The sequence below is a fragment of the Schistocerca serialis genome, chromosome 2 (genome assembly GCF_023864345.2).
Source record: "Schistocerca serialis cubense isolate TAMUIC-IGC-003099 chromosome 2, iqSchSeri2.2, whole genome shotgun sequence".
In the NCBI taxonomy this organism is placed as follows: domain Eukaryota; kingdom Metazoa; phylum Arthropoda; class Insecta; order Orthoptera; family Acrididae; genus Schistocerca; species Schistocerca serialis.
The window spans coordinates 313,616,331-313,643,660 of NC_064639.1; the positions used below are offsets into that span (position 1 = coordinate 313,616,331).

Sequence of the window (27,330 nt, forward strand, 5' to 3'; positions counted from 1 at the left end):
CTCAGCACAGCCTAAAATGCAAAACTATTGTAATGCTGTGTGGTGCAACAACTTTGGATGTCTTTAAATTGGCTGCCACTTGGGCAGTTCAGTGTCTGTGACATACTCCAGTAATCTTACTGGGGACTTTGGATCTAACATAAAATATGAATCAGTTCATGCATGGTGAACCTTCAGGTCATTGAGGTGAAGCAAGAGAAAAGGCACTGTTTCACCTTGTGACCTTACAGTTTCCAGCAGTTGCTTTACTACCAGACCACCAGGCCTGACAAATGCAGAAAGTAAATTCTTACTTCTGTGCAATGCTTAAAAATTCACATTGCATACATCTTGCAAAAGGAAGGTGAAGGTAGTGATACTACTTCTGGAGCCAATGAAACTGCTGCTGAGTAATTGAAATTCAAATTGTAAGGGTGTTTTTGGTTTTTTATTCTAGAAATTTGCCTCTAAATTTGAGAACCAATATTAAAGCTCATATGCAATACTCAGTGGAAAAACAAATTATTCATAGTTAAATTCAGTTTAAATTATGTTCATAAAGTAATTACAAATTTTTAAAATGTGAAAGGGAAACATCTACCTTCAGTCAGTTTTACTTAAATGAAAGTACATACTAGATTTCTTAGTTTTGTTCTGTTAATAATTAAATATTTTTCAGCTTTGTTATTGCTTGGAAAATTCCTGTTCTCTTTACTCCTGCAATTTTCCAGTTGTCACCATATATGCAACACTAGGAGAAGATGCAATTGCGCATGGCATTAATGAAACGGAAGTACAAACTGTCATAACATCACATGAGCTGTTGCCAAAATTCAAAAAAGTTCTGCCCATGTGCCCAAGAGTGAAACTACTGATTTACATGGAAGATAGTTTGAAGAAAACGGACATCACAGGTTACAAAGATGGAGTTCAAATAGTTCCTTTCTCAGAAGTCTTGAGACAAGGAAAAGAGTCAAATGCAGGTATGTATTTTCCTTTAGTGGCTATTTATACTGTGCAAGATACTTAATAATATTGCATAATAGTATAAAGTAAACATGTGGTAATGGGAGTTCCTAAAACACAAATTTTGTGGTTATCAAATGGACCTTTTATGAGGTCTGTTCAAAAAAATTCTGGAACATTCCTAATTTCGTGCCAATGGTGCATTAAGAGTAAAATGTGGTTGGCATCCTTGAACATGCCTGTGTTTAAAGTGTAACTGCTGGAAGTTCCAGTGTTGTATGTCTGTTGGTTACTGTTCAGTGCTGTTGAGTAAAACCTTGTTGGACAGTTTGCGAATTTAGAGATGGCAGGGTTAGAGGAGCAACGCATCTGCATAAAATTTTGCGTGAAACTCCAGAAAACCTTTATATATACATGAATGGTTTCAACAGTTTAAAAATGGCCTTGTTTAGGATGACCTTAGACGCCTACTAATGGTGCTTATGTCAGGAACGTCAATGAAATTGTGCATGCCAATCAAGACTCTGTTGAAGAGATTGCAGAGGAATGTAACATTTCAGTTGGGTCTTGCATGTCACGGAATCCTAGCACAGCGTCACGGAATCCTAGCACAGCGTCACGGAATCCTAGCACAGCGTCCTGGAATGCATTGTGTTGCCGCCAGTTTCGTCCCACAGTTAGAGTATAGACCAGAATTACCTTCGCCTTTCAGTCTGGAGAGATAAGGGAATAACAGATGATCAGACTTCGGAAATAAGTTTGAACCCCCTTTGAAAGGATGAAGATTGACAATAAGAGCAAGAAGTGTACCAGGACTGCTTCCGGAAGTGGAAAAGCTGTTGGGAGTGGTGTATAAATTTTGGAAGAAAGTATTTCATAGGAGACCATGCACAATAAGTAGAAGGTAAGCATATAAAAATTTTGTGGACAAAGTTCTGAGGTGACAAGTTGGATACCACCTAATATCACATCAGACCACCTTTTGCCCAGTGTACTGCAGCAACTCAATGCAGCATGGATTCAACAAGTTGATGGAAGTTGCCTGCAGAAGTATTGAGCCACGATGACCCTCCAGCAATCCGTAATTCAGAAAGTGTTGCTGGTGCAGGATTTTGTACACTCACTGACATCTTGATTGTCCCATAAATGTTACATCGAATTCATGTCTGGGACTCTGGGTGGAAAAATGATTTTCTCCAACTGGGTGGACAAATTATTTGCTCTAATCATCCCGAATGTTCTTCAGACCAATTGCAGACAGTTGTGGCCATGTGACAGGGTGTGTTGCCATGCATAAAAAAATTGAGTCATCATTCAGGAAGATAAAGTCCAGAATGGTTCCCAAGGAGGTGAATATAACCATTTCCTGTCAATGATTGGTTCAGTTGGACCAGAGGACACAGCCCACACTATTACAGAGCCCTCAGCTTGCACGTGCCATGCTGACAACTTAGGTCCATGGCTTCAAGATCTGCACCACATTCAAACCCTACTATCAGCTCTCCCAATGCAAACTGGGACTCATCAGGCCACAGTTTTCCAGTTGTCCAGTCCAACTGCCATGGCCAGGAGGGGCACTGCAGGTAATATTGTGCTGTTAGCAGAGGCACATGCTCCGTCAGCTGCCATAGCCCATTAATGCCAAATTTCGCTGCACTGTCCTAACACATGTTAATTGTACGTTCCACAATGATTTCTGTGGTTACTACATGCAGTGTTGCTTTACTGTTAGTGCTGACAATTCTAAGCAAATGTCACTGCTCTTGGTCAGCCGCTGCATTGTATGTTGAGAGCTATATGCCTGAAATTTGGTGCTCTAGACACACAAGACATTGCGGAGCTTGGAATTTGGAGTCTTTCATGATTTCCAAAATAGAATGTCCCATGTGTTTAGCTCAAACTACTACTCCATGTTCAGAGCCTGTTAATTCCTATCTTGCAGCCATAATCACATGGGACACCTAGAGGGCTCACTACTGTTAGGCAGGTTCATGCTTGTTTACCACCGGGTCTGTCTTCGCAGCATCTTTCCCCTTCTGTGCTGCATGTTTATCCTCTTGCTGTTCTTTTTCCCCTCCCTCAGGGGACATGTCTGTTCAGCATATTCAGTAGCAGATATCGGAACACACTGTTTGTTCTTTCTTCATTCCCCTTCTCCTTTCCTTCCTTCACTTCGGCATTTGAGGTTCCTCTTTTTCTTCTTCTTCCTCCTCACTGTGCACTCCTGAAGGCTAGCCCATGCATTTGACGTGTAACATGTGACTGGGTAATGCATAATTCCCAGCCCCAGGTTGACGGGTAGGGTTCGCATGTACCCCTGGTCCATGCCGGGGCCGTGGGGGGTTGACTACCTGAGCTGCTGCCTTCCCAAACTGCCAATTGGTCCCTCTGTCAGGTGTTTGGGAGGTATGACCTGAGGTGCGAATAATCACCTAAGGTGGGTGCGTCCTCCTGAGAGTGGCCCCCAGTTGGAAGGAGCGTGCCATCGGAGACACTGGCAATCGTGGGGATTTTCTTGTAAAGAGCCAGTCATGTTCTTCAGTCAATGTCTACAAACATAAATAGAATGAGACTAGTGATTCAAAGATGATCCCAGCTGCATCAAGGTTGCTCGTGGTTTCATGTATTAGTCAGTCAGTCCTTTGCTATGGTAAATCTATTATTCCAAAATGTGTTGGTGCAATTGCTGACCCTGTGAAAGGAGTAAAAGGCCGTCACTGTGGGGCATCGGGACTCCTGGTAGTGGCCATAATGCCAGGTGGCCTTTGCTGCAGCTGGGTGGCACCCGTGGGGAGGGCCACTGGTTGGAGTGACTGACATCAGGACAGATGACCCGCGATGAAGCATAGTATATCTCTCTTGCTGGTGGTCAAACACCAGCAGTCTCTAAGCATTCACCGGCTCAATTCAACGCACAGAAGTATTACACCAAATTGTTCCCCTCCCTGGCCACACCATGGGAAGAATGTCAGGCTAAGGATGGCAGCAGCTCTTATTTGCCCTGGTACCTTGTATGTTCAAGAGCTTTCGATGAAGTGTCAGCTTTTTGTTCAGCATTTCGAGGACAAGTTTTGGGAGATGGAGGACTTGTCCAAAATGAGAGCTGGGTCAGTCTGGATCAAAACATCCTCTGCCCAGTCAGGGGCATTACTCGCTTGTGACAAGCTGGGACGCGTTTCTAGAAACAGTCACGCCCCATAACAGCTTAAGTATGGACCAGGGTATCATATTTCACAGGGACCCTGATGAGCTGTGAACCAGTTAAGTGGCGAGGTGTACATTTCGTGTGCACTGGGGTCAGAGGGATAATCAGGTTGCCACCGGTGCCTTCATCTTGGCCTTAGAGGGTGATACATTAACCAAGAAAGTCAAGGTAATGGTCTACTGCTGAAATGTAAAGCCCTATATCCCTCCCCCAAAATGTGCTTTAAATGCCGGAAGTTCGGCCATATGTCTTCCCGCTGTACTTCCAGCGTCACGTGCCGAGATGGTGAACGCCCAGCACATCCCAATACTCCATGTGCCCCGCCTCCCATCTGTGTCAACTGCGGAGAGCACCATTCGCCTTGCTCACCTGATTGCAGGATTCTCCAGAAAGAAAGGTAAACCATGGAGTAAAAGACTCTGGACCGACTGACCTACACTGAGGCTAAGAGGAAATTTGAACTGCTGCATCCTGTCTGTATGACGTAGTGTTACACCGCCGCTACAACAGTTCTAGCCCCATTAGCTCCACCAATCCGTCACCTCTGAGAGCTGGAAGACTACACCTGCCCTCTTGATGGTGGGAGCACTTCCCTACCTGTTGCTCCTGCACCACCTACTTCGGGAGCAACCCCCCCCCCCCCCCCCCCCCCCCCCCCCCCCAACAATCAGATATCAGTCCCCACTTCTGCACTGGAGAAGCGTAAGACTCCTTCAGCTCCTCTTGCTAGGAAGGGGTCCCTTGAGTCACTCCCATTCCAGGTATCTGCTAGTGGGAAAGATGACACCTGCCAGTGTCTGAAGAGCCCAAAAGCAGCTGGTCTTAGGGCTTCAAGCTCATCCTCAGTCTGAGACTGAATCACTGAAGTCCTCCCAGCCAGGGAAACCCAAGGAGCAGCGAGAGAAATCCAAACAGAAAATCTCAAAGACCAAGGAAATAGCGGTGGCACCCACACCACTGCTCTGAGTCTGTGGATGAGGTGGAGATTATGGCATCTGCTGAGGACCTAATGTCGCCAGACCCTCAGACACAATGGATACAGACTACTCAGGAAATAAGTTGGTGGCAGCAGGTGACCCTGGGGTGTAGACTGCCTCATTGTTTCATGCCTTCAAAGTCTCATGATCACCTCATCCTCCAGTGGAATTGAGGCAGTTTCCTCTGCCTGGCTGAGCTACAGAACCTGTTAAGCTTTACACCTGCTTTCTGCATTGCCTTTCAGGAATCCTGGTTACCAGCAATGCGGACACCTGCCCTCCGTGGCTATCACAGGAACTGTAGCGACTTTAACAGTGTCAGATGGAGTTTGCGTTTATGTCCTAAACTCACTCTATAGTGAAACTGTCCCTTCAAACCCCTCTTGAAGCTGTCAGAATGACGACACAGGAAATAAGTCTACAGTGTATATCTTCCTCCAGATGGTGCAGTACCCCTGAATGTATTAGCTGCACTGATTGATCAGCTCCCTAAACATTTCCTACTTTTGGAGATTTTAACGCACATAACCCTTTGTGGAGTGACACCATGCTTACCAGCTGTGGCAGATATGTTGGAACTTCACTGCCTCACTTCGACCCCTGCCTCTTAAATACTGGGGCTGCCACACATTTCAGTGTGGCTCATGGTAGTTACTTGGCCATTGATTTATAAATTTGCAGCCCAGGACTTCTCCCATCTCTCCACTGAAGAGCGCACAACAACCTGTGTGATAGTGACAACTTCTCCATCTTTCTGTCACTGCCCCAGCATCAGGCCGATGGACGCCTGCCCAGATGGGCTTTAAACAAGGTGGACTGGGAAACTTTCACCTCTGTCACCGTTGAATCTCCCCCACATGGTAACATAGATGCGATGGTTGAGCAGGTGACTACAACAATTGTTTTTGCGGCACAAAACATGATTGCTCACTCTTATGGTGCCCCTGGCAATAGGCAGTCCCTTGGTGGTCACTGGAAGTTAGATGAAGCAATGAAGGAGTGTCAGCGAGCTACACAGTGGCATAAGAGACGCCCTTCCCTGGAGCATCTCATAGCCTTTAAATGTCTTCGTGCTTGTGTTCGTCAACTTGGCAAATGACAGAAGCAAGAGTGTTTGTTGAGATAGATACGTCTTAACCACTGGATGCCATTTCACCTTCCCATGTCTGGGAAAGGATCAAATGTGTTTTCGAGTACCAGACCCCAACAGGTGTTCCTGGTCTTAACATAGTTAGTGTGTTAACTACCAATGCAATCGTGATTGCAGAGCACTTTGCTGAGCACCATGCTCGAGCCTCTGCATCAAAGGATTATCCCCCCCCCCCCCCCCCCCCCCCCCCCCAGCCCTTCGCACTCTCAAACGGCAGCTGGAAGGGAAAGTCCTCTCATTCACCACACACCACAGTGAATCCTGTAACACTAACTCCCCATTAACAGAGTGGGAGCTCCTCAGTGCCCTTGCACATTTCCCGGAGACTAGAATATATGGTTTGTTGGTGGTTGGGTTGGGTCCTGGAGTCACATGGCCTATTGCTTCCATGTCAGGGTGGCTTCCGTCAGGGTCGCTCTACCACTAATAACCTTGTGTCCCTTGAGTCTGCCATCCGTACAGCCTTTTCCAGATGCCAACAATTGATTGCTATCTTCTTAATTTACGAAAAGTGTATGTCACGACATGGATTCATCATATCCTTGCTGCATTATAAAAGTTGGCTCTCCAAAGCCCGCTCCAGATTATCCAAAATTTCCTATCGCTTCGTACTTTGTGTCAAAGTTGGTGCCTCCCATAGTTCTCTCTTCCCCCTCCACCCCCCCCCTCCATATCCAGGAGAATGGGGTCCCAAGGGGCTCTGTATTGAGCGTGTCTATTTTTAGTGGCCATTAATGGACTAGCAGCAGCTTTAGGACTGTCTGTCTCACCTTCTCTGCTTGCAGATGACTACTGCATTTCGTACTGCTGCCCCAGTACTGGTGTTGCTGAGCGGTGTCTACAGGGAGCCATCCACAAGGCAGTCATGGGCTCTATCCCACAGTTTCCAGTTTTCAGCCGCAAAGTCATGTGTTACACACTTATGTTGGCGTTGTACCGTTCATCCGGAACCAGAACTTGACCTTAATGACGATCCATTCATTGTAGTGGAGACATATCAAATCATAGGATTGGTTTTTGACATTCAATTGACTTGGCTTACTCACCTTCGTCAGCTTAAGTGGAAGTGCTGGCAGCACCTCAATGCCCTGTGTTGGCAGAGGAACACCAACTGGGGTGCAGATTGCTCTATTCTGCTGCAGCTCTACACAGCCCTTGTTCAATCCTGCCTTGACTATGGAAGTCTGATTTAGGGTTTGGCGGCACCCTCAGCATTGTGTGGACTTGACCTAGTGCACCACTGTGGTGTTTGCATAGTGACAGAAGCTTTTAGGATGAGTCTGGTTACCAGTGTCCTGGTGGAGGCCGGAGTCCCTCCATTGCAGATGAGGTGTGCACAACTGCTGGCCAGTTACATTGCATATGTTCGTAGTTCTCCTGCGCATCCGAATCGTCTCCTTTTCCCACCCACGCGGTTCATCTTCCGCATCGGTGGCCCAGGGCAGGGCTTCCAATTGCTGTTCGTATCTGATCCCTTCTTTTTGAACCGGAGTCTTTGCCTTTACCATCTATACTTAAGGTCCATTCACGTACACCTCCATGGTGTACATCCATTCCATGGCTTCACGTGGACATTTCATATGGCTCTAAGGACTCTGTTAACCCCACAGCTCTCTGCTGCCACTTCCTATTGATTCTTGACATGTACTGTGGCCATGAAGTGGTTTAGTCTGCTCGATGGCTGATGATCCCGTTGGCTTCGCATATGTCCATGGTTGACATATTAAGCAGAATTCCTTGCCCAATGGCTGCAGTGTTTTCACTGCCAAGCTGGTGGCTATATCTCGTGCTTTTGAGCACATCTGTTCATGCCCTGGGGAATCATTTCTTTTGTGTACTGACTCCTTGAGCAGCTTAAAAGCTATTGACCAGTGCTACCCTCGTCATCCTTTGTTTGTGACCATCCAGGAGTCCATCTATGCCCTGGAATGGTCCAGTCGGGCAGTGGTGGTTGTATGGATCCCAGGTCACAGTGGAATCCCAGGCAACAAACGTGCTGACACTGGCCAAACAGGCTTATGGAGATCTGCTTCTCTGCAACAGGCTTGCATTCAGTACTACTATGCAAGGTTTTGTGGCTTTGGGAGATGGAATGGCATAACCTCAATACACACAAACTGCGTGCCATTAAGGAGACTACGAATGTGTGGAAGACCTCCATGTGGGCCTCCCACAGGGACCCTGGTTCTGTTGGCTCCACATTGGCCACGCTTGGGTGACACGGCTACCTCCTGAGCCGTGCTGATCCACCTCAGTGTTGGTGCGGCGCCCGGCTGACAGTGGCCCATATCTTGGCGAGCTGTCCTTCCTTGGTTGCCCTGTGACCGACTCTTCAGTGCCGGACTTGTTGCCATTAATTTTAACTGACAATGCCTCATTGACTAACTTAGTTTTGTTTTATACATGACTGTGGGTTTTATCATTCTATGTAATGTTCTCTCTAATGCATTTAGGCTGGATGTTTTAATGTGTCTCAAAAAGGCTGGTTTCCCTTTTTATTATTATGGTCGGCCAGCCAATGTCACATGCTCCTGTTTTTATCCCTTCTGTTTCTTGCTTTTCTTGCTTCTCTCTGGTTTTCGTTGTGTGTTTAGTGCATAGTAGTGTTGGTTGTCGTCCTGTCGTTCTTCTGGTTCTTCCATTCTCCTGTTAATGTGCTGTATGCCCCATTTCTCTTTCCCTTGTGTAATTATTTTACTGGGAACAAGGGACCAATGGCCTTGCAGTTTGGTCGCTGCTGCTACAATCCTTGTATATCGGCCTGCCCATTCCTCCATTCCCATTCCCTCCTGTGTGTGTGTGTGTGTGTGTGTGTGTGTGTGTGTGTGTGTGTGTGTCAGCAGGTAGGGTTACTTTGGCATCACCACTCATCCTCCATTCATGGAAACAAGCTTCGGGGAATAGAGCTTGGATGACCTTGTCTTGTCGCGGCTGAAATGCACTCCTTGCAGCGAGTGGGCTATGTTGCTTATTGGGCACCACCTCTTTAGCCATTGCCATTTAAGTGGTGGTCCCCCACCAGTGTGTGCTCACTCCCCTCAACCTCTGACACCCCCATGCGGGTCCGGGGTAAGAATAGGCCCGAGGTATTCCTGCCTGTCGTAAGAGGCGACTAAAAGGAGTTTCAACCATTTCGGCCTTCCATGTGATGGTCCCCCTTGGGGTTTGACCTCCATTTGTCAAAATTCTACATAGTACGAGCCTTTTGGGGAAGGACGCCTTACGTGGTGTACCATTGGTCCTCAGTGCACTAAGACCTTGGCACTCAGCATTGTACCGGTGTTGTAACCATACCCACTATTCCTCAAATTGGGCCTAAACGCCTGGTGGGTTGTACAAGTTATGCCCATAGTGCGTCCCCATCTGCGCCTACGATCATGGACTTTCCATGGCACCAGAAATCCAGCACGGTAGCCAGCCCGTTGTGGTGGGGTCGTCATGTACCCTCTAGGTTGTAGCCCCTGACAACACAGGGATCGTACTGCCGATACCTGAGCTGCACCCTCCCCACGTCGGCCAAGGAGTAGATGCCAGTCTCCTTGGGGCTTCAGGACTCCCGGCAACGGTCATCCTGCCAGGTGGCCCTTGCTGAGGCTGGGTGGTGCCCGTGGGGAGAGCCCCTGGTCAGAGTGGGTGGTATCAGGGCGGACGTTTCGCAGATGAAACGTCAACACGTATCAGGTCGCTCTGCGGCTGAGTCTTTCAGAAGGAAAGGTACTGTCTCTAGTTCTGGTTCTCCTGCCCTTTCCCCCTTGGGCACTCCGTGGGAGGAGGGACAGGCCCGCCGGCTTGGGGCGAAGTACTTCCCCCGCTATTTGGTCTGTTCTCGAACCGATGGGGGGACGTTTGCCACCTCCAAGCCCATGTTCTTTGTTCAGCACATTGAGGACATCTTCGGGGAAATCGAGGCTCTCAGTAAGATGCGTTCGGGGTCCGTTCTTATAAAGACCACCTCTGCCACACAGTCGGCGGCGCTCCAGGCGTGCGACCACCTAGGGGACATCCCAGTGTCCATTGTCCCGCATCTGGCACTAAATGGGACGCAGGGGGTTATTTTTCATCGGGACCTCCTGCTGCAATCTGATGAGCTCAGGGCCAACCTGGAGCGCCGAGGCGTGCATTTCGTCTGGCGAGTCCAGTGCGGCCCCAAAGACCGTCGCATCGACACCGGGGCCTTTATCCTCGCCTTCGATGGGGACGTTCTCCCGGAGAAGGTAAAGGTGATGTGCTACCGGTGCGACGTGCGACCTTACGTCCCGCCTCCTATGCGCTGTTTTCGGTGTTTGCGATTGTGGACATCCTCTTTGTGAGGAACATACATGCACCCCACCACCTCGGTGCGTTAATTGTCCTGGCATCCACTCGCCTAGATCCTCAGACTGCCCCGCATATCAGAAGGAGAAGAAGATACAAGAAATCAAAACTTTGGATCGTCTCTTATTCTGAGGCCAGGAAGAAGTATGACCGCCTCCATCCCGTGCCGTTGACCACTTCGTTTGCCTCAGTTGTGTCCACTCCTTCCGCAGTATCCTCACCCCTATCCTGTCCCCCCTCCGCCTCCTCCCCCCATCCGGGGTCTCTGCCTCCGCCTCCAAAATCCCTCCCTTCCATATCCTCCTCCCCCCGTGGGCCCCGCCTCCTCTGCCCCAAGGGCCACCCTTCCTCCTCCTCTGCCCCAAGGGCCACCCTTCCTCCTCCTCCTCCTCCTCCTCCTCCTCCTCCTCCTCCTCCTCCTCCCCCCCCACCGCCTGAGAAGCGATCCTCTTCTCAGGCGTCCATAAGGGAAACGTTCCGGACCCCAGCTTCCGAGGTCCGGCATTCCAAAACAGACCCCGCGCGTGAGGACCTTCTTCGGGTCTAGCCCACCATCCCTGTGCCTCCTCGGACTTCCAAGAAGGCCTCCAAGAAGTAGTCTCTCTCCCCCTCTCCACCCCGGCGCGTTTCGTCTGACGCTCCATCCGTGAGTCGCTGCTCCCGGCCGTCCTCAGTTTCGCCGGGACGCTCCGCTGCCAGGCGCTCAGTTGGCCTCTCGTCGGCAAATGATGCTGCCCCTCCTACACAACCAGGGACAGCGGCCGCAGCTGGCGACAACTCGATGGAACAGGATCCGCCTCCCGCCGATTGTAGCGTTGTTCCCTCGAAACCTGGCCCTCCGCGGCCGTCGAGGTGACCAGCTCTTCCACCGTCTCGTTCCCTCTTTTTTGACTAGCGATGGCCTTGTTACATTGGAACATAAGAGGTATTCGATCTAATTGGGAGGAATTAAAACTGCTCCTCCGCCTGCACTGTCCGCTCGTCCTTGGTCTCCAGGAAACCAAGTTGCGCCCGACTGACCGTATTGCCTTTACCCACTATACCTCAGAGCAGTATGACCTCACCCCTGTGGACGGTATCCCAGCTCATGGTGGGGTCATGTTGCTCGTTTGGGACGATGTCTATTACCATCCCATCCCATTGACCACCCCACTCAAAGCAATAGCTGTCCGTATTACTCTTTCTGCTTTTACTTTTTCAGTTTGTACCATCTACACTCCATCGTCATCCGCTGTTAGTCGGGTTGACGTGATCTACATCTACATCTACATCTATACTCCGCGAGCCACCTTACGGTGTGTGGCGGAGGGTACTTATTGTACCACTATCTGATCCCCCCTTCCCTGTTCCATTCACGAATTGTGCATGGGAAGAACGACTGCTTGTAAGTCTCCGTATTTGCTCTAATTTCTCGGATCTTTTCGTTGTGATCATTACGCGAGATATATGTGGGCGGTAGTAATATGTTGCCCATCTCTTCCCGGAATGTGCTCTCTCGTAATTTCGATAATAAACCTCTCCGTATTGCGTAACGCCTTTCTTGAAGTGTCCGCCACTGGAGCTTGTTCAGCATCTCCGTAACGCTCTCGCGCTGACTAAATGTCCCCATGACGAATCGCGCTGCTTTTCGCTGGATCATGTCTATCTCTTCTATTAATCCAACCTGGTAAGGGTCCCATACTGATGAGCAATACTCAAGAATCGGACGAACAAGCGTTTTGTAAGCTACTTCTTTCGTCGATGAGTCACATTTTCTTAGAATTCTTCCTATGAATCTCAACCTGGCGCCTGCTTTTCCCACTATTTGTTTTATGTGATCATTCCACTTCAGATCGCTCCGGATAGTAACTCCTAAGTATTTTACGGTCGTTACCGCTTCCAATGATTTACCACCTATGGCATAATCGTACTGGAATGGATTTCTGCCCCTATGTATGCGCATTATATTACATTTATCTACGTTTAGGGAAAGCTGCCAGCTGTCGCACCATGCATTAATCCTCTGCAGGTCCTCCTGGAGTACGTACGAGTCTTCTGATGTTGCTACTTTCTTGTAGACAACCGTGTCATCTGCAAATAGCCTCACGGAGCTACCGATGTTGTCAACTAAGTCATTGATGTATATTGTAAACAATAAAGGTCCTAGCACGCTTCCCTGCGGTACTCCCGAAATTACCTCTACATCTGCAGATTTTGAACCGTTAAGAATGACATGTTGTGTTCTTTCTTCTAGGAAATCCTGAATCCAATCACAAACCTGGTCCGATATTCCGTAAGCTCGTATTTTTTTCACTAAACGTAAGTGCGGAACTGTATCAAATGCCTTCCTGAAGTCCAGGAATACGGCATCAATCTGCTCGCCAGTGTCTACGGCACTGTGAATTTCTTGGGCAAATAGGGCGAGCTGAGTTTCACATGATCTCTGTTTGCGGAATCCATGTTGGTTATGATGAAGGAGATTTGTATTATCTAAGAACGTCATAATACGAGAACACAAAACATGTTCCATTATTCTACAACAGATTGAAGTAAGCGAAATAGGCCTATAATTATTCGCATCTGATTTATGACCCTTCTTGAAAATGGGAACGACCTGCGCTTTCTTCCAGTCGCTAGGTACTTTACGTTCTTCCAGCGATCTACGATAAATTGCTGATAGAAAGGGGGCAAGTTCTTTAGCATAATCACTGTAGAATCTTAAGGGTATCTCGTCTGGTCCGGATGCTTTTCCGCTACTAAGTGATAGCAGTTGTTTTTCAATTCCGATATCGTTTATTTCAATATTTTCCATTTTGGCGTCCGTGCGACGGCTGAAGTCAGGGACCGTGTTACGATTTTCCGCAGTGAAACAGTTTCGGAACACTGAATTCAGTATTTCTGCCTTTCTTCGGTCGTCCTTTGTTTCGGTGCCATCGTGGTCAACGAGTGACTGAATAGGGGATTTAGATCCGCTTACCGATTTTACATATGACCAAAACTTTTTAGGGTTCTTGTTTAGATTGTTTGCCAATGTTTTATGTTCGAATTCGTTGAATGCTTCTCTCATTGCTCTCTTTACGCTCTTTTTCACTTCGTTCAGCTTTTCCTTATCAGCTATGATTCGACTACTCTTAAACCTATGATGAAGCTTTCTTTGTTTCCGTAGTACCTTTCGTACATGATTGTGATGCACCTGACTGTTCAGCTTCCCCCGCCGTTTTTATTGTTTGGCGACTTCAATGCCCATCATCCCCTTTGGGGCTCTCCTGCATCCTGTCAAAAAGGCTCACTCTTGGCGGATGTCTTCAACCATCTCAATCTTGTCTGCCTCAATACTGGCGCCCTGACTTTCCTCTCGAGCTCTACTCATACCTACTCCCACTTGGACCTCTCGATCTGTTCTAATACTCTCGCCTGTCGGTTCGAGTGGTATGTCCTTTCTGACACCAATTCGAGCGACCACTTCCCCTGTGTCGTTCGTCTCCTGCACCACACCCCATCCCCACGTCCTTGGAGCTGGAACATACCGAAAGCTGACTGGCGACTTTACTCCTCCCTGGCGACCTTTCCGGACCACGATTTTCTCAGTTGTGACAGTCAGGTCGAATACCTCACGGCTGTTATCATCAATGCTGCCGAAAGTTCCATTCCTCGTACTACCTCTTCTTCACGTCGTGTTTCTGTCCCCTGGTGGAAAGAGGCTTGTAGAGACGCTATCGGTGCTCGACGACGTGCTTTACGCACCTTTCACCGCCATCCTACGTTGGCGAATTGTATTGGATACAAACGACTCAGAGCGCAATGCCGTAGAGTCATCAAAGACAGCAAAAAAGCTTGTTGGGCCTCTTTCACCAGCTCCTTTAACAGTTTCTTCTGTCATATGGGGTGGCCTGCGCCGGCTGTCGGGCATTAAGGCCCACTCCTCGGTACCTGGCCTGACCTCAGGTAATGGGGTCCTCGTTGATCCTGTGGCTGTCTCCAACGCCTTCGGTCGGTTTTTCGCGGAGGTTTCAAGCTCCGCTCATTACCACCCTGCCTTCCTTCCCAGGAAAGAGGCAGAAGAGGCTCGGTGACCTTCCTTCCACTCGCTGAATCTGGAAACTTATAATGCCCCATTTACTATGCGGGAACTCGAACGTGCGCTTGCACTGTCCCGGTCCTCTGCCCCGGAGCCAGATGCCATTCACGTTCAGATGCTGGCACACCTTTCTCCGGCGGGCAAAAGCTTCCTTCTTCGTACCTACAATCGCGTCTGGACCGAAGGTCAGGTCCCCATGCGTTGGCGTGATGCCGTCATTGTTCCTATACCCAAACCCGGGAAGGATAGACACCTTCCTTCTAGTTACTGCCCCATTTCTCTTACAAGCTGTGTCTGCAAGGTGACGGAGTGCATGGTTCATGCTCGGTTAGTTTGGATTCTTGAATCTCGACGGCTACTTACCAATGTCCAATGCGGCTTTCGTCGCCTCCGCTCCGCTGTTGACCACCTTGTGACCTTGTCGACATTCATCATGAACAACTTTTTGCGAAGGCGCCAAACGGTAGCAGTGTTGTTCGATTTGGAGAAGGCTTATGATACCTGTTGGAGAGGAGGTATCCTCCGCACTATGCACAGGTGGGGCCTACGCGGTCGCCTGCCCCTTTTTATTGATTCCTTTTTAACGGATCGAAAGTTTAGGGTACGTGTGGGTTCTGTATTGTCCGACGTCTTCCTCCAGGAGAACGGAGTGCCTCAGGGCTCCGTCTTGAGCGTAGCCCTTTTTGCCATCGCAATCAATCCAATTATGGATTGTATTCCACCTAATGTCTCAGGCTCTCTCTCTGTCGATGACTTCGCGGTCTACTGCAGTGCCCAGAGAACATGCCTCCTGGAGCGCTGCCTTCAGCGTTGTCTAGACAGCCTATACTCATGTAGCGTGGCAAATGGCTTCTGGTTCTCTGAAGAGAAGACGGTTTGTATCACCTTTTGGCGATATAAAGCATTCCTTCTGCCATCCTTACATCTCGGTCCCGTTGTTCTCCCATTCGTGGAAACAACTAAGTTTCTAGGGCTCACATTGGACAGGAAACTGTGTTGGTCTCCGCATGTCTCTTATTTGGCGGCCCGTTGTACACGTTCACTTAATGTCCTCAGAGTTCTTAGCGGTTCATCTTGGGGAGCGGATCGCTCTGTCCTGCTTCGCTTGTATCGGTTCATAGTCCGATCGAAGCTGGATTATGGGAGCTTCGTCTACTCGTCTATCCCTCTTACGCCGTCTCAACTCCATCCACCATCGGGGGTTACGTCTTGCGACCGGAGCCTTTTACACTAGTCCTGTCGAGAGTCTTTATGCTGAAGCTGCCGAGTTACCATTGACCTACCGGCGCGACGTACTGCTGTGTCGGTATGCCTGCCGGCTGTTGTCTATGCCCGACCACCCCTCTTACCAGTCCTTCTTCGCCGATTCTCTCGACCGTCAGTACGGGTTGTATATGTCTGCCCTGCTGCCCCCCGGAGTCCGCTTCCGTTGCCTGCTTCAACAATTGGATTTTGCCCTCCCTACCACCTTCAGAGAGGGTGAGAACCCGACACCACCTTGGCTCCAGGCTGCGGTTCATCTTTATCTCGACCTCAGCTCACTCCCGAAGGAGGGTACTCCGGCTGCAGTGTATTGCTCACGGTTTGTCGAACTTCGTGCTCGACTTGCCGGTCACACCTTTATTTACACCGATGGCTCCAAAACTGATGATGGTGTCGGCTGTGCCTTTGTCGTCGGGGCCGCCACCTTTAAATACCGGCTCCTCGACCAATGTTCCAGCTTTACGGCCGAGCTTTTTGCTCTCCATCAGGCCGTTCAGTATGCCCGCCGCCACCGCCATTCATTGTATGTACTCTGCTCTGATTCACTCAGTGCTCTTCAGAGCCTTGGAGCTCCCTATCCGGTCCATCCCTTGATTCAACGGATACAGCAGTCCCTCCATTCTTTCGCTGATAATGGTTCTCCTGTCAGCTTTCTGTGGGTTCCCGGACATGTAGGAGTGCCTGGGAATGAGGCTGCAGATGCTGCAGCCAAGGCTGCAGTCCTCCTGCCTCGGCCAGCCTCCCATTGTGTCCCGTCATCTGACGTTCGTGGGGATGTATGTAAGAGGCTTGTGTCGTTGTGGTGGGATGCTTGGTCATTCCTCCAAGGAAACAAGCTCCGGGCAGTAAAACCGCTCCCAACTGCTTGGACAACCTCCTCCCGACCGTCTTGGCGAGAGGAGGTCCTTCTGACCAGGTTGCGGATTGGGCATTGCCGGTTTAGCCACCGCTACCTGCTCTCCCGTGACCCAGCCCTGCAGTGCCCTTGTGGTCAGGCATTAACAGTGCGCCATGTTTTATTGTCGTGTCCCCGCTTTAGTCAATCTCGTGTTGTCCTGTCCCTGCCACCTACTGTACCGGATATTTTAGCTGATGACGCTCGGGCAGCTGCTAGTGTTCTGCGTTTTATAACTTTGACTGGCTTGTCCAGACATCTAACCTTTTTTCTTATTTTATCTGCATCTTTGTCAGGTCTTTCTGGTGTGTCCCCCCCCCCCTCCCTCCCCTTGAGTTTTACTAGATTCCATGTGCTCTAACAACAGTGACTGGGCACTAATGACCTCAGTAGTTGAGTGCCCTTAAACCCCACAAAAAAAGAAAAACCTCTGACAGTTCATTTCCTGAGGGAATGCCCTTTAACCACTTAAATTCTCATTTATGTTTGCAGTCTGAGCTACTGGCTGATTTAGTGAATGACACACGAGCTGTCGATGACATTTTACTGGCGATCTGTCATAGCAATATGGCAAAGGACATGTAGTCTCTAGTTCAGGACCTCCGTTTCTATATGGCATATTCTATGGATTGTTCTCAGTCCCTGTTTTTTAGCTGTCTTTCAACCTTTTCATACGAATCACCTGAGCACAAATGACAGCTCTGCCAGTACAGTGTCTTTCCATACTTTGCATATGTGATACTACTGTCATCTGTATATGTGCACATTACTATCCCATGACTTCTGTGACCTCAGTGTAACACATGTCATCATTAAAATCTTGAAGACTTGGATTGACTTAAAACTGCAATGTAATTGTACCCTTAGGTGGTGTATATTTTTTGGTTTAGTTTGTATTCTCCAAATGCACCTCTTTAAGTCAGTGTGAAATGGATGTCAGTAGTTCATTTCACACAAATTCCTCTCTTGACTGTGGTTCCAGACACTGAACTACTTGGCAGAAAATTCAACAAGTCATCAAAGTTTGTCCTTTGTAATGACATTTGGAAAATTTAGATATGTAAAATGAGTCTGTGATTTGAAATAGATTTTAGTGCAGAAAATGGATTTAGCGTGTTCCTCTGAAACACTATAATAGTGCTTTGTCTAGACTTTGAATCCTTCCCTGTATTCAAAAAATTTGGAATTGTGCCATACAACTGGATTTCAGCAGTGCAACTGTCAAATTGTTAGCTGATGCTACTTCAGAAAAGGGTTGTTACACAATGACAAAGGCACAAAAGACTTGGACAGAATTTCCATCATTTAATGTAATTAGAGAGAGAGAGAGAGAGAGAGAGAGAGAGAGAGAGAGAGAGAGTGAGTGAGTAAGTATTTTCTGAAGCATGTCACGTCATTCAAATGTTAGTGGTAATTCTAACAAGTGGTTTCACAATCTTAGAGGAGAATGTGAATGTAAGACTTTAATTTGTTGGAAGGAGTCAGGGGAACTAAAATGCATTTAAAAGAAATAGCTTGTACACTTAATTCAACAATACAGCTGTGGGATTGTGATCCCCTATGCTGTCATGACAGCAAAGAATTCAGACATGTCTGCACAACAGGTTGGTGCAGTCCTTACAAAAGATGTTTGGTGAATATTTGGTGGTGGTAGGAAGAAAGGTGACCTTGTTCTTGTGAAATAAGTCTATGAACTTAAATGACCAGTATTTAAAGAAATAGGTGCAATAATTCTGCTGCTACTGCCCTAGATATCACTTGGGGATCATGAGGATGAAATAAGATTAGGGCATATGTAGGAGTCACATTTTTATTGCTCAATATGTGAATTAAATAGAACAATCTCGGAAGTCAGTCATTCACTATTAAGTGGCTCGCAGAGTAGATATAAAGATGAAGAAATACATTGGTTTTTGTAAAAATTCTGATTGTTTAATGTAGATACTGTTGATGTAAACACAACCCTTAAATCTGCAGGGTTCTCCCAAATTATGTAGTGTCACAATGGTTCATCACTATCAGACAAATGTAGTGGTAAAAGTGCACTTAAAAATAAAGCTTCGTACATTTTTGATTTGGAAGAATTTATGCTTGAAATTATCAGTTTTAGATTTCATCTAAGATTGCGATCATGGTTATAAACTTAAGACTGTCTAGATTTCAAATAATCAGTACATCCAGTAATCTTGTGAACACTTAATTTCCAACAGGTGGAGTATCACCAACGCCTGACGACATTGCAATAATCATGTACACAAGTGGCTCAACTGGTGTACCCAAGGGAGTCTTACTGACACACAGAAATATGATGAGCACACTGAAGGCATATTCAGACGCTGTTAAAATTACAGATGCTGATGTGTTTTTAGGTTACCTTCCCCTTGCTCACGTCTTTGAACTTCTTGTTGGTAAGCAAATTTGCGCCAAATCTATTTTAGTTATTAAAGAAATTGTCATGTTTATTATTATTATTATTATTATTTTTATTTTTTTTATTTTTTTCCAGAGTCGGTGTGCTTGCTGTGTGGGGTACCTATTGGATACTCGACACCATTAACAATGATTGACACATCGAGTAAAATAAAAAGAGGAACAAAAGGAGATGCTTCTGTTCTACGGCCAACATGTTTATCTAGTGTACCTGTAAGTATACTAGTCTTCTACTTGCAGTACACACTAAATATACTAGGAACACAATCTTAAATAAAACTTTTGAATTGATTTCAGCTCATTCTGGATCGTATTTCCAAAGGAATAGGTGACAAAGTTACAAAAAGTGGTGCATTCCAAAGAGCTCTATTTACATTTGCTTTCAACTACAGAAAAACCTGGATGAGAAGAGGTTTTGACACACCTTTGATTAACAGGTACTACATTTTGTCTGGAGTAAATAGGTAGTTTTAACAGTTTTAAAGAGCCTGTAAACCACTTGAATAATAATGCTGTAAAAAATTAGTAACAAAGTGCTAGTACATATTAGATATTTAACATTGACAATGTATGTAAAAGTCCGCAGCTCGTGGTCGTGTGGTAGCGTTCTCGCTTCCCACGCCCGGGTTCCCGGGTTCGATTCCCAGCGGGGTCAGGGATTTTCTCTGCCTCGTGATGACTGGGTGTTGCGTGATGTCCTTAGGTTAGTTAGGTTTAAGTAGTTCTAAGTTCTAGGGGACTGATGACCATAGCTGTTAAGTCTCATAGTGCTCCGAGCCATGTATTGGTTCATCTGAAAACTGGTAAAGTTTCCAGTTTTGTTTGTCTTTTTGATGATAGTGTTAAGTACAGCTAAGTACTGGACCAAAACTTGAAAGGTTTAGAGTTTAATCTTCAGTCACTCCTAGAATATTTTGTCACCTATTGTTCCTGTCACCTCTGGCAATTATTTGTGCAAGTAGAGAAAGCTAATGCTTCAGTTGAATTCTTTGTTAGCCTGTGTGTGCCATTACAACTGGCTAGGTAAATTTGTTAAAATGTTGAAAAGGGCATACTGCTTCACATGATTTAGTTATCTCACATTTACTAAATATATTAAAGAACCAGTTATATCAAGAGACAATAGCAGTTAGTGCTGGTCTTTCAGAATATGCAGTTGGGGCTATGCTGTGATCATGCTGGAAACAGTTAAAAGTAATAGTGCATACTAATAATGCCTGCCAATTCAGAGCTTCTAGAGGTCTTGGTCTCCAATGTGAAGTAAATTTTACATTAATACTTAAATGCCTCAACTGGAAACAAATCGATCTTGCACATTTTGGACATAAAACAAAAAACTGAGAAACACTGTGGGATTATCACAGAAATCACATATTTTGGGAGTAAAAGCAGTGATATGATGCTATGGTTAGACACTAAAACTCAATCAAGATGCTGGCAGCCAAAGCTCTGTCTTGCAGTTGATTTAGGTTGATGATGATTTTCATAAATTCCTAAAAGCAAATGCTGGGAAGATTACTTTGAAAGAAGACTACTTCCCAAATGAAGCTTGTTGGATTTGCAATGACCTCAACAATATGTTAAAACAATAATTTCATTTAATTTCATGATAGGTTCCAGTCCAAAAGTGTAGTCCTCAACCATATACACAAATGTTTCACAAGATCCAAAATTCCTCCTTTTGCTAATGAATTTGTTATAACCTGTCAGATGATCTTGGCCTGAAACATGGTAAAAGGGATTCCTCGTGTGGAATGCTGTATATTGGCCTATTGTGTCTATCAAAGACCATTTTGATGAACACTATCATCTACATCAGATTCAACCAGATAAATCTGCAGTAGTTGACTAAACAAGGATTAAATTTGCAGTCTTGTCTTTCTGGGGGTGTGATAAGAAAGGCATGTTTGCTCAGTGAATAACTTTAAAAAGGCATTCAGGGTTGGTTATGTCCAGCCTGGAGCCATGCCCACCATTGGATATAGAGGAAAAAAAAGAATAGGATGAAAATTAAACAGCAACATGTTGAGAGCCATCTAAGAATTTTTGTTTGGATCCTAGCCAGTGATACTCAATGACAGTAGCAGCACAGGTAATCTGGTACCTGTACAAAAGGCCAGTTTTGCTCTTGGTAATATATTCAGAGATTCAGCTATGTGCTGTTGCACATACTCAACTTTCAAATGGGGTCTCCATAACAGACTAGCTGTGTGGACACTGACAGTTGCTACTTACCAGCAATAACAGCTGTAACCACCTGATACCACATAGTTGCCTTGAAATATTGTGGGTACACGAAACAGTTGTGGACCTCAGAGCCTGTCATCTGTCTGAAACACAATGTTGGTAGTACCAGCATCAACTGTTGGTGTGAAAGTTGTCTTTGCCTTGAGCATTTCCTTTCTTGAAAAATGAGTTATCAGGACTTTGTCTTTTCCTTTCACTTCTGGGTCTTTGGTAATGTTACTACTTAATTTGTGATTTGTCCAGTCGCTCTTTCTGCCAAGTTAAATTGCTCTAAAAGCTGTTAATTATCTGAAATGTGTTCTTTACCACCCTTGATTAAGATTTTTGTGCAATTTCTTGGGCAAATAGCTCTCCCGCCTTATGCTTGAAAACCCTGCACCAAAATTATGTAAATAGGTGAAATGACACAACAAAATCTGTTAGTAGCAAAAACATATCTGGAGGAAACTACCAATAAATAATCCACCTGTAACATTTGTAATTGGCCTTCCTTGTATGAATTTCACCATCCAGTTAATGATAACTAACATTATAATAAACATGAATTGGTTAACTGAAAAAATAAAATGTATCCATCAATGCAAATGCACAATTTAACAATATAAATAACTGTTGTTAAATTGTAAAGCTTCAGTTTCGCTTTGAAAAGAAGCTTTGATAGTAGTATAATATCACTCTGAAAAGGATTACTGGTATCTGAAGACTTCTTGGTGAGAAATGCATTTAAAGGGATACATAGTTGCCCACTATTGCTCATTGCTGTGTTAAAAAGCGACCATTTACCCATGTAGTTCTCACCACAGGAAAAGTATTTACATGATTGCAAAGGTAATTATAATAGATCTGTTGAAATTTGTACAGTCGCATTAAGTTGTCGACATGCTCGGGTTTTTCAGTTATCCTTTTGAGGAAGATAAAATTACAAAAGGCTCAAAATTCATAGGTTGTAAACCTTGTGTGGCAAATTTACAGAAAAGAGAAATTTTTATGAAATTTTGGGTCTTGACCAATCAGAGATTCTGCAGAAATTTGAGTCAAAGTAGTATAGACCTTACCAAATTGGCCACTGTTCGATGACTCGGTGTGAAATCGTTAAATTATTAATAAATTTCCATAGACTGTTCACCAAGCATTCAGTTGGCTGTGAATGGTCTCATACTAGTTCTGATAATTGGGAAAAGGTTATGAAATGGATGTTGATAAATATCTTGCAAAAAATTTTGCTACCAAATATAAGTTGGAGCTCACTTTACTGTGTTTGAATGTATCTGAAATTCTAAAATGGTCCACTAAAATGAGTAATAATTTTGTAAAAATTTATTAAAGAGTCAGCTTGGCAGAACCTTAAATTCATGAGAGTTGCCACGCTACAAAAAAGTTGGCTGTTGATTTTACAAATAAACTTTCGTTTGTAGGCTGTCAGGAAAGTTTAATAAAACTTTATTTCTCAGGTTGGTGTTCAGGAAACCAAGGGAACTACTTGGAGGTAGAGTTCGTATGATAATGAGTGGTGGTGCCCCCCTCTCTCCTGACACTCATGAACTCATAAAATTTTGCCTGTGTGTGAAAGTCATTCAAGGTTATGGACTTACAGAAACCTGCTCAGCTGCTACAGTTATGGATGGTAAGTTGTAAAACATCTGAAGTTACCTTTAGCCTGTTAATGTTTGTTGTGCCATTCAAAAGTGTGAATTTTCAGTTAATGTACTTAGTTGCTGTACTAGAAATGTCTGCATGCTCTTAACATTTCATGTGCCAGAAGATCCCATATAAAGCCATCAACCCAAAGGGATTGCAAGTATTTCGTACAAAAAATGAGTGGGCCATATAAGGATGCATGTGTGAACTGGAGTGGTGATCATACTCTTAAAGTGGAAGGGAAAAATAAATTGCCAGATGAATTCCATGTGACAGATAGCCAATTGATGCTTGAATTGTCTAATTTTACATCTTATAAAAAGTGAGTGATTTTCTTAAATGTTGACACATTGAAAGAGGAAAACAGGTCCCTCAACATAATGTTACTATTCAAACTCCAATGAGGTATGGAACACCCTGGCTGGAATACAAATGAAAAACTGTTGAGCAGCAATAGGCCTGGGAGAAGATATAACGTTGACGTGTTGCTGTAATGACATGCAGTCATATAAGCTACCTTTAATGTTTCAGATCTCAAATTGTATTTAGAAATAAAATATATTTCTATCTTATGGCTTGTGCTCTTGACATAAAAATCTTTATCAAACTGAAGTTCATGAAGACATATGTCGACTCTGCTAATCCTCATCAATCAATTCAGCAACTAGATTTACATGAGATGCTAAAGATGAATTTTCAAAAGAAATGGTTAATGGTTTCAATCATTCCAGCTGCTCCCCCAATTTCTCTTATTGCCATATTGTTAAAGTTAGTTTCTGCTCTATGCTTAGGTGCTCTAAGCTTGGTTAGTTCTATTTCCACACTAAATGGGTCATTTTTGAAATTTTCAGTTCAAAACTTTGTGCCAACACTTTACATTATCAAAAATGTTCCAAAATGGAATATCTTGGTTTAAAAATGCCATTTTTTTCTCTTCCCTTTCACCATTTCTACCTCTGTTTGTATATCACTATCCACTGTTTTGCAGAGAAAGAACTGACAGAACCCTCCTTCTGTACTAGCTCAAGTGTCTATTTTTATCATTGCTTTCATGAGACAAGCATTGGGAAGTGATTCTTGGACTCACTTTAGAACATGGGGTGAACATTTGTGGGAGATTTTTCACTATGCAAAACTCTTACATTGTAAAGATTTCCACTGCAATTTGACCATGTTTGAGAGTTCACAATTAACCCTGCGGTTTCTTTGAAAGAAAATGCAAACTTTTCTGTTACTCCAATTGGGCAGCAGCTTGAGTAACAAAAATAGAAAAAAAATCTCTAGTGATCTCCTTCACAGGTAATAATGTAATAAATCTGACTCTTATGTTCTCCACAGCTAAATTTATGTTCATTCTACCACCAAGCACTTTCTACATCTACATGGTTACTCTGCAATTTACACTTAAGTAGCTGTCAGAGGGTTCATCGAACCATTTTCATACTGCTTCTCTACCATTCCACTCTTGAATGGTGCGTGGGAAAAAGGAACACCTAAATCTTTCCGTTCGAGCTCTGATTTCTCTTAGTTCATTATGATGATCATTTCTCCCTATTGACGCATTCGGAAGAGAAAGTTGGTGATTGAACTCGGCACAAAGAAAACTGCCTTTGTTTCAGTGACTGCCACCCCGGCTCACATATCATATCAGTGAAACTCACACCTATTGTGCGATAACACGAAATGAGCTACCCTTCGTACTTTTCCATGTCCTCTGTCAATCCTATCTGGTAAGGGTCCCACACCGTGCAGCACCCCCGTGCGGGTCCGGGGATTAGAATAGGCCCGCGGTATTCCTGCCTGTCGTAAGAGGCGACTAAAAGGAGTCCATCCCCCTCACGGGGGTAGTTAGCGCCTGCGTCCGGAAACAGACGGTTCCACGACCTATCATCGTGGTCTTTTTGGTTTTTCACTTCTCGTTTCTTCCTTCCTTTTGTTGGTTCCTTTCTTTGCTCTTCTCGACCTCACTGTCTTCCTTACTCTTTCCCTTGACTTCTCCTTGCCTTCTCATTGCCTTTTTCTCCTTGCCTTCTCATTGCCTTTTTCTCCTTGCCTTCTCATTGCCTTTTTCTCCTTGCCTTCTCATTGCCTTTTTCTCCTTGCCTTCTCATTGCCTTTTTCTCCTTGCCTTCTCATTGCCTTTTTCTCCTTGCCTTCTCATTGCCTTTTTCTCCTTGCCTTCTCATTGCCTTTTTCTCCTTGCCTTCTCATTGCCTTTTACTCCTTGCCTTCTCATTGCCTTTTTCTCCTTGCCTTCTCTGGTCTCCGCCTCGGCGTTTGAGACAGTCTGTCCTCTTTCTCCCTCTCTCTCTTCTTTTTCCTCTTCTTCCTTCCTCCCTGTGTGTGCCTGAAGGCCGACCCACGCGTTCGCACGCGTAGCCGGTGACGGGGTAACGCGTAAGTCCCCGCCCTGGGTAGACATGTAAGGCACGCGCGTACCCCCTGGTAAAGGCCAGGCCCGGGGAGGGGTGATCGCCTGAGCTGAAACCTTCTGACCATGCCGATTGGTCCCTCCGTCTGTTTCTCGGGAGGTGTGACCTGAGGTGTAAACATTCACCTAAGGCGGGAGTGCCCTCTGAGAGGGTCCCCACAAGGAAGGAGCGCGCCATCGGAGACGCTAGCAATCATGGGGGATTCCTCCGCAATGGATTCTACTCCATCTCTTTCGACTTCGACCCACAAACGGAAACGTGACCAGCCAACAGTGACAAACGTACTACCGCCTGCCCCACAGTTCCTCGTAGTTTCTCGATCTGAGGACGGAAAGGATTTTTCCTCTGTCAACCCTTTCGTTATTCAGAAGGGCGTAGATGCCATAGCCGGATCTGTCAAATCTTGTACCAGGTTGCGTAACGGCACCTTATTACTAGAAACTGAGAGTGCCTTTCAGGCACAAAAACTGCTTCGGGCCACCCTCCTGTACACGTTCCCTGTCCGGGTGGAGGCCCACCGAACTTTGAATTCGTCTCGTGGTGTAGTCTATACTAGCTCCCTCGACGGATTGACTGACGAGGAGCTTCAATCATTCCTCGCTGAGCAGGGCGTGACGGCTGTCCATAGGGTCATGAAAAAGGTCAACAATGACCTTGTACCGACCCGGACAATTTTCTTGACCTTCGATAGTGTTAAGCTGCCATCGCGCATCAAGGCGGGCTACGAGGTTATTTCTGTTCGCCCCTATGTCCCGACACCTACGCGCTGCTACCAGTGTCAGCGTTTCAATCACACTCGACAGTCTTGTTCCAATGCGGCTAAATGTGTCACTTGTGGCAGGGATACCCATGAGGGTGACTGTCCACCTCCGTCTCCTCGTTGTGTGAACTGTCAGGGTGACCATGCCGCATCCTCCCGCGACTGTCCTGTCTACAAGAAAGAACGCTGTATCCAAGAAATTCGGGTCAAAGAGAAAGTGTCCACCTCGGCTGCTCGCAAGCTATTGGCTAGTAGGAAGCCCATGCTGCTCGCAGCGGGGAAATACAGTACTGTCCTCGCCTCTCCTCGGACTACCCGGGAGGTAGCAACCCAGACATGCGATCTGACCTTCAGCACCACGGTCGTCCGTTCGGCCAGTGCTAAGATCGCGCGGTCGACGTCTCCTCTTCCTCCCATCACCCCACAGACACGAGCACCTTCCTCAGCTTCTGCTAAGGCGAAGACATCGAAGTCAGATGCACGGGCCTTCAAGAAGGAACCATCCCGTGCAGACTTCCTCCGTACCTCGACCTCCCAGCCTTCGACCGGTACTACCACTACACGTCCTTCCAAAAAGGCGCATAGGAAGCACAGTTCTCCTTCTCCGCCACGGCGCATTTCTTCTCCTGCGCCACCCAGCGGTTGCCGCCCCAGGCCGTCATCCGTTTCACCTGGCCGCACCGCTGGTAGCCGTACATCTGGTCGTTCACTGGCAGAGGAAGCTCCCCCTCCCGGCCATCCTCCCGAGATGGCCGATGACCCTATAGACCCAATGGACGATGACTGTCCGCCTACTGATAGCGGCGGCAGTGCTCGCTCGAAGCCAGGCCCTAAGCGGCCTTCGAGGTGACCACTTCTCTCATCTTCCTTTTCTTACGATGGCACTTATTCACTGGAATATTCGCAGCATTCGCTCCAACCGAGAGGACTTGAAGTTGCTGCTCCGCTTGCACCGTCCGCTCGTCGTAGCCCTCCAGGAAACGAAGCTATGCACATGCGATCAAATTGCCTTGGCAC

At 46.2% G+C, this 27,330-nt stretch overlaps 1 protein-coding gene across 6 annotated transcripts in view; it reads left to right on the top strand.

Moving 5' to 3' along the window:
• Nucleotides 1-27,330, top strand: part of LOC126457105 (long-chain-fatty-acid--CoA ligase 4) — a 284,484-nt gene that overhangs the window by 248,147 nt on the left and 9,007 nt on the right. For all 6 annotated transcript variants that reach the window (XM_050093146.1, XM_050093150.1, XM_050093147.1 and 3 more), the window contains 5 exons: nt 711-962; nt 19,017-19,214; nt 19,313-19,449; nt 19,534-19,673; nt 22,935-23,107. In XM_050093146.1, the coding sequence (XP_049949103.1) occupies nt 711-962; nt 19,017-19,214; nt 19,313-19,449; nt 19,534-19,673; nt 22,935-23,107 (900 nt within the window). The remainder of the gene's footprint in view (nt 1-710; nt 963-19,016; nt 19,215-19,312; nt 19,450-19,533; nt 19,674-22,934; nt 23,108-27,330) is intronic.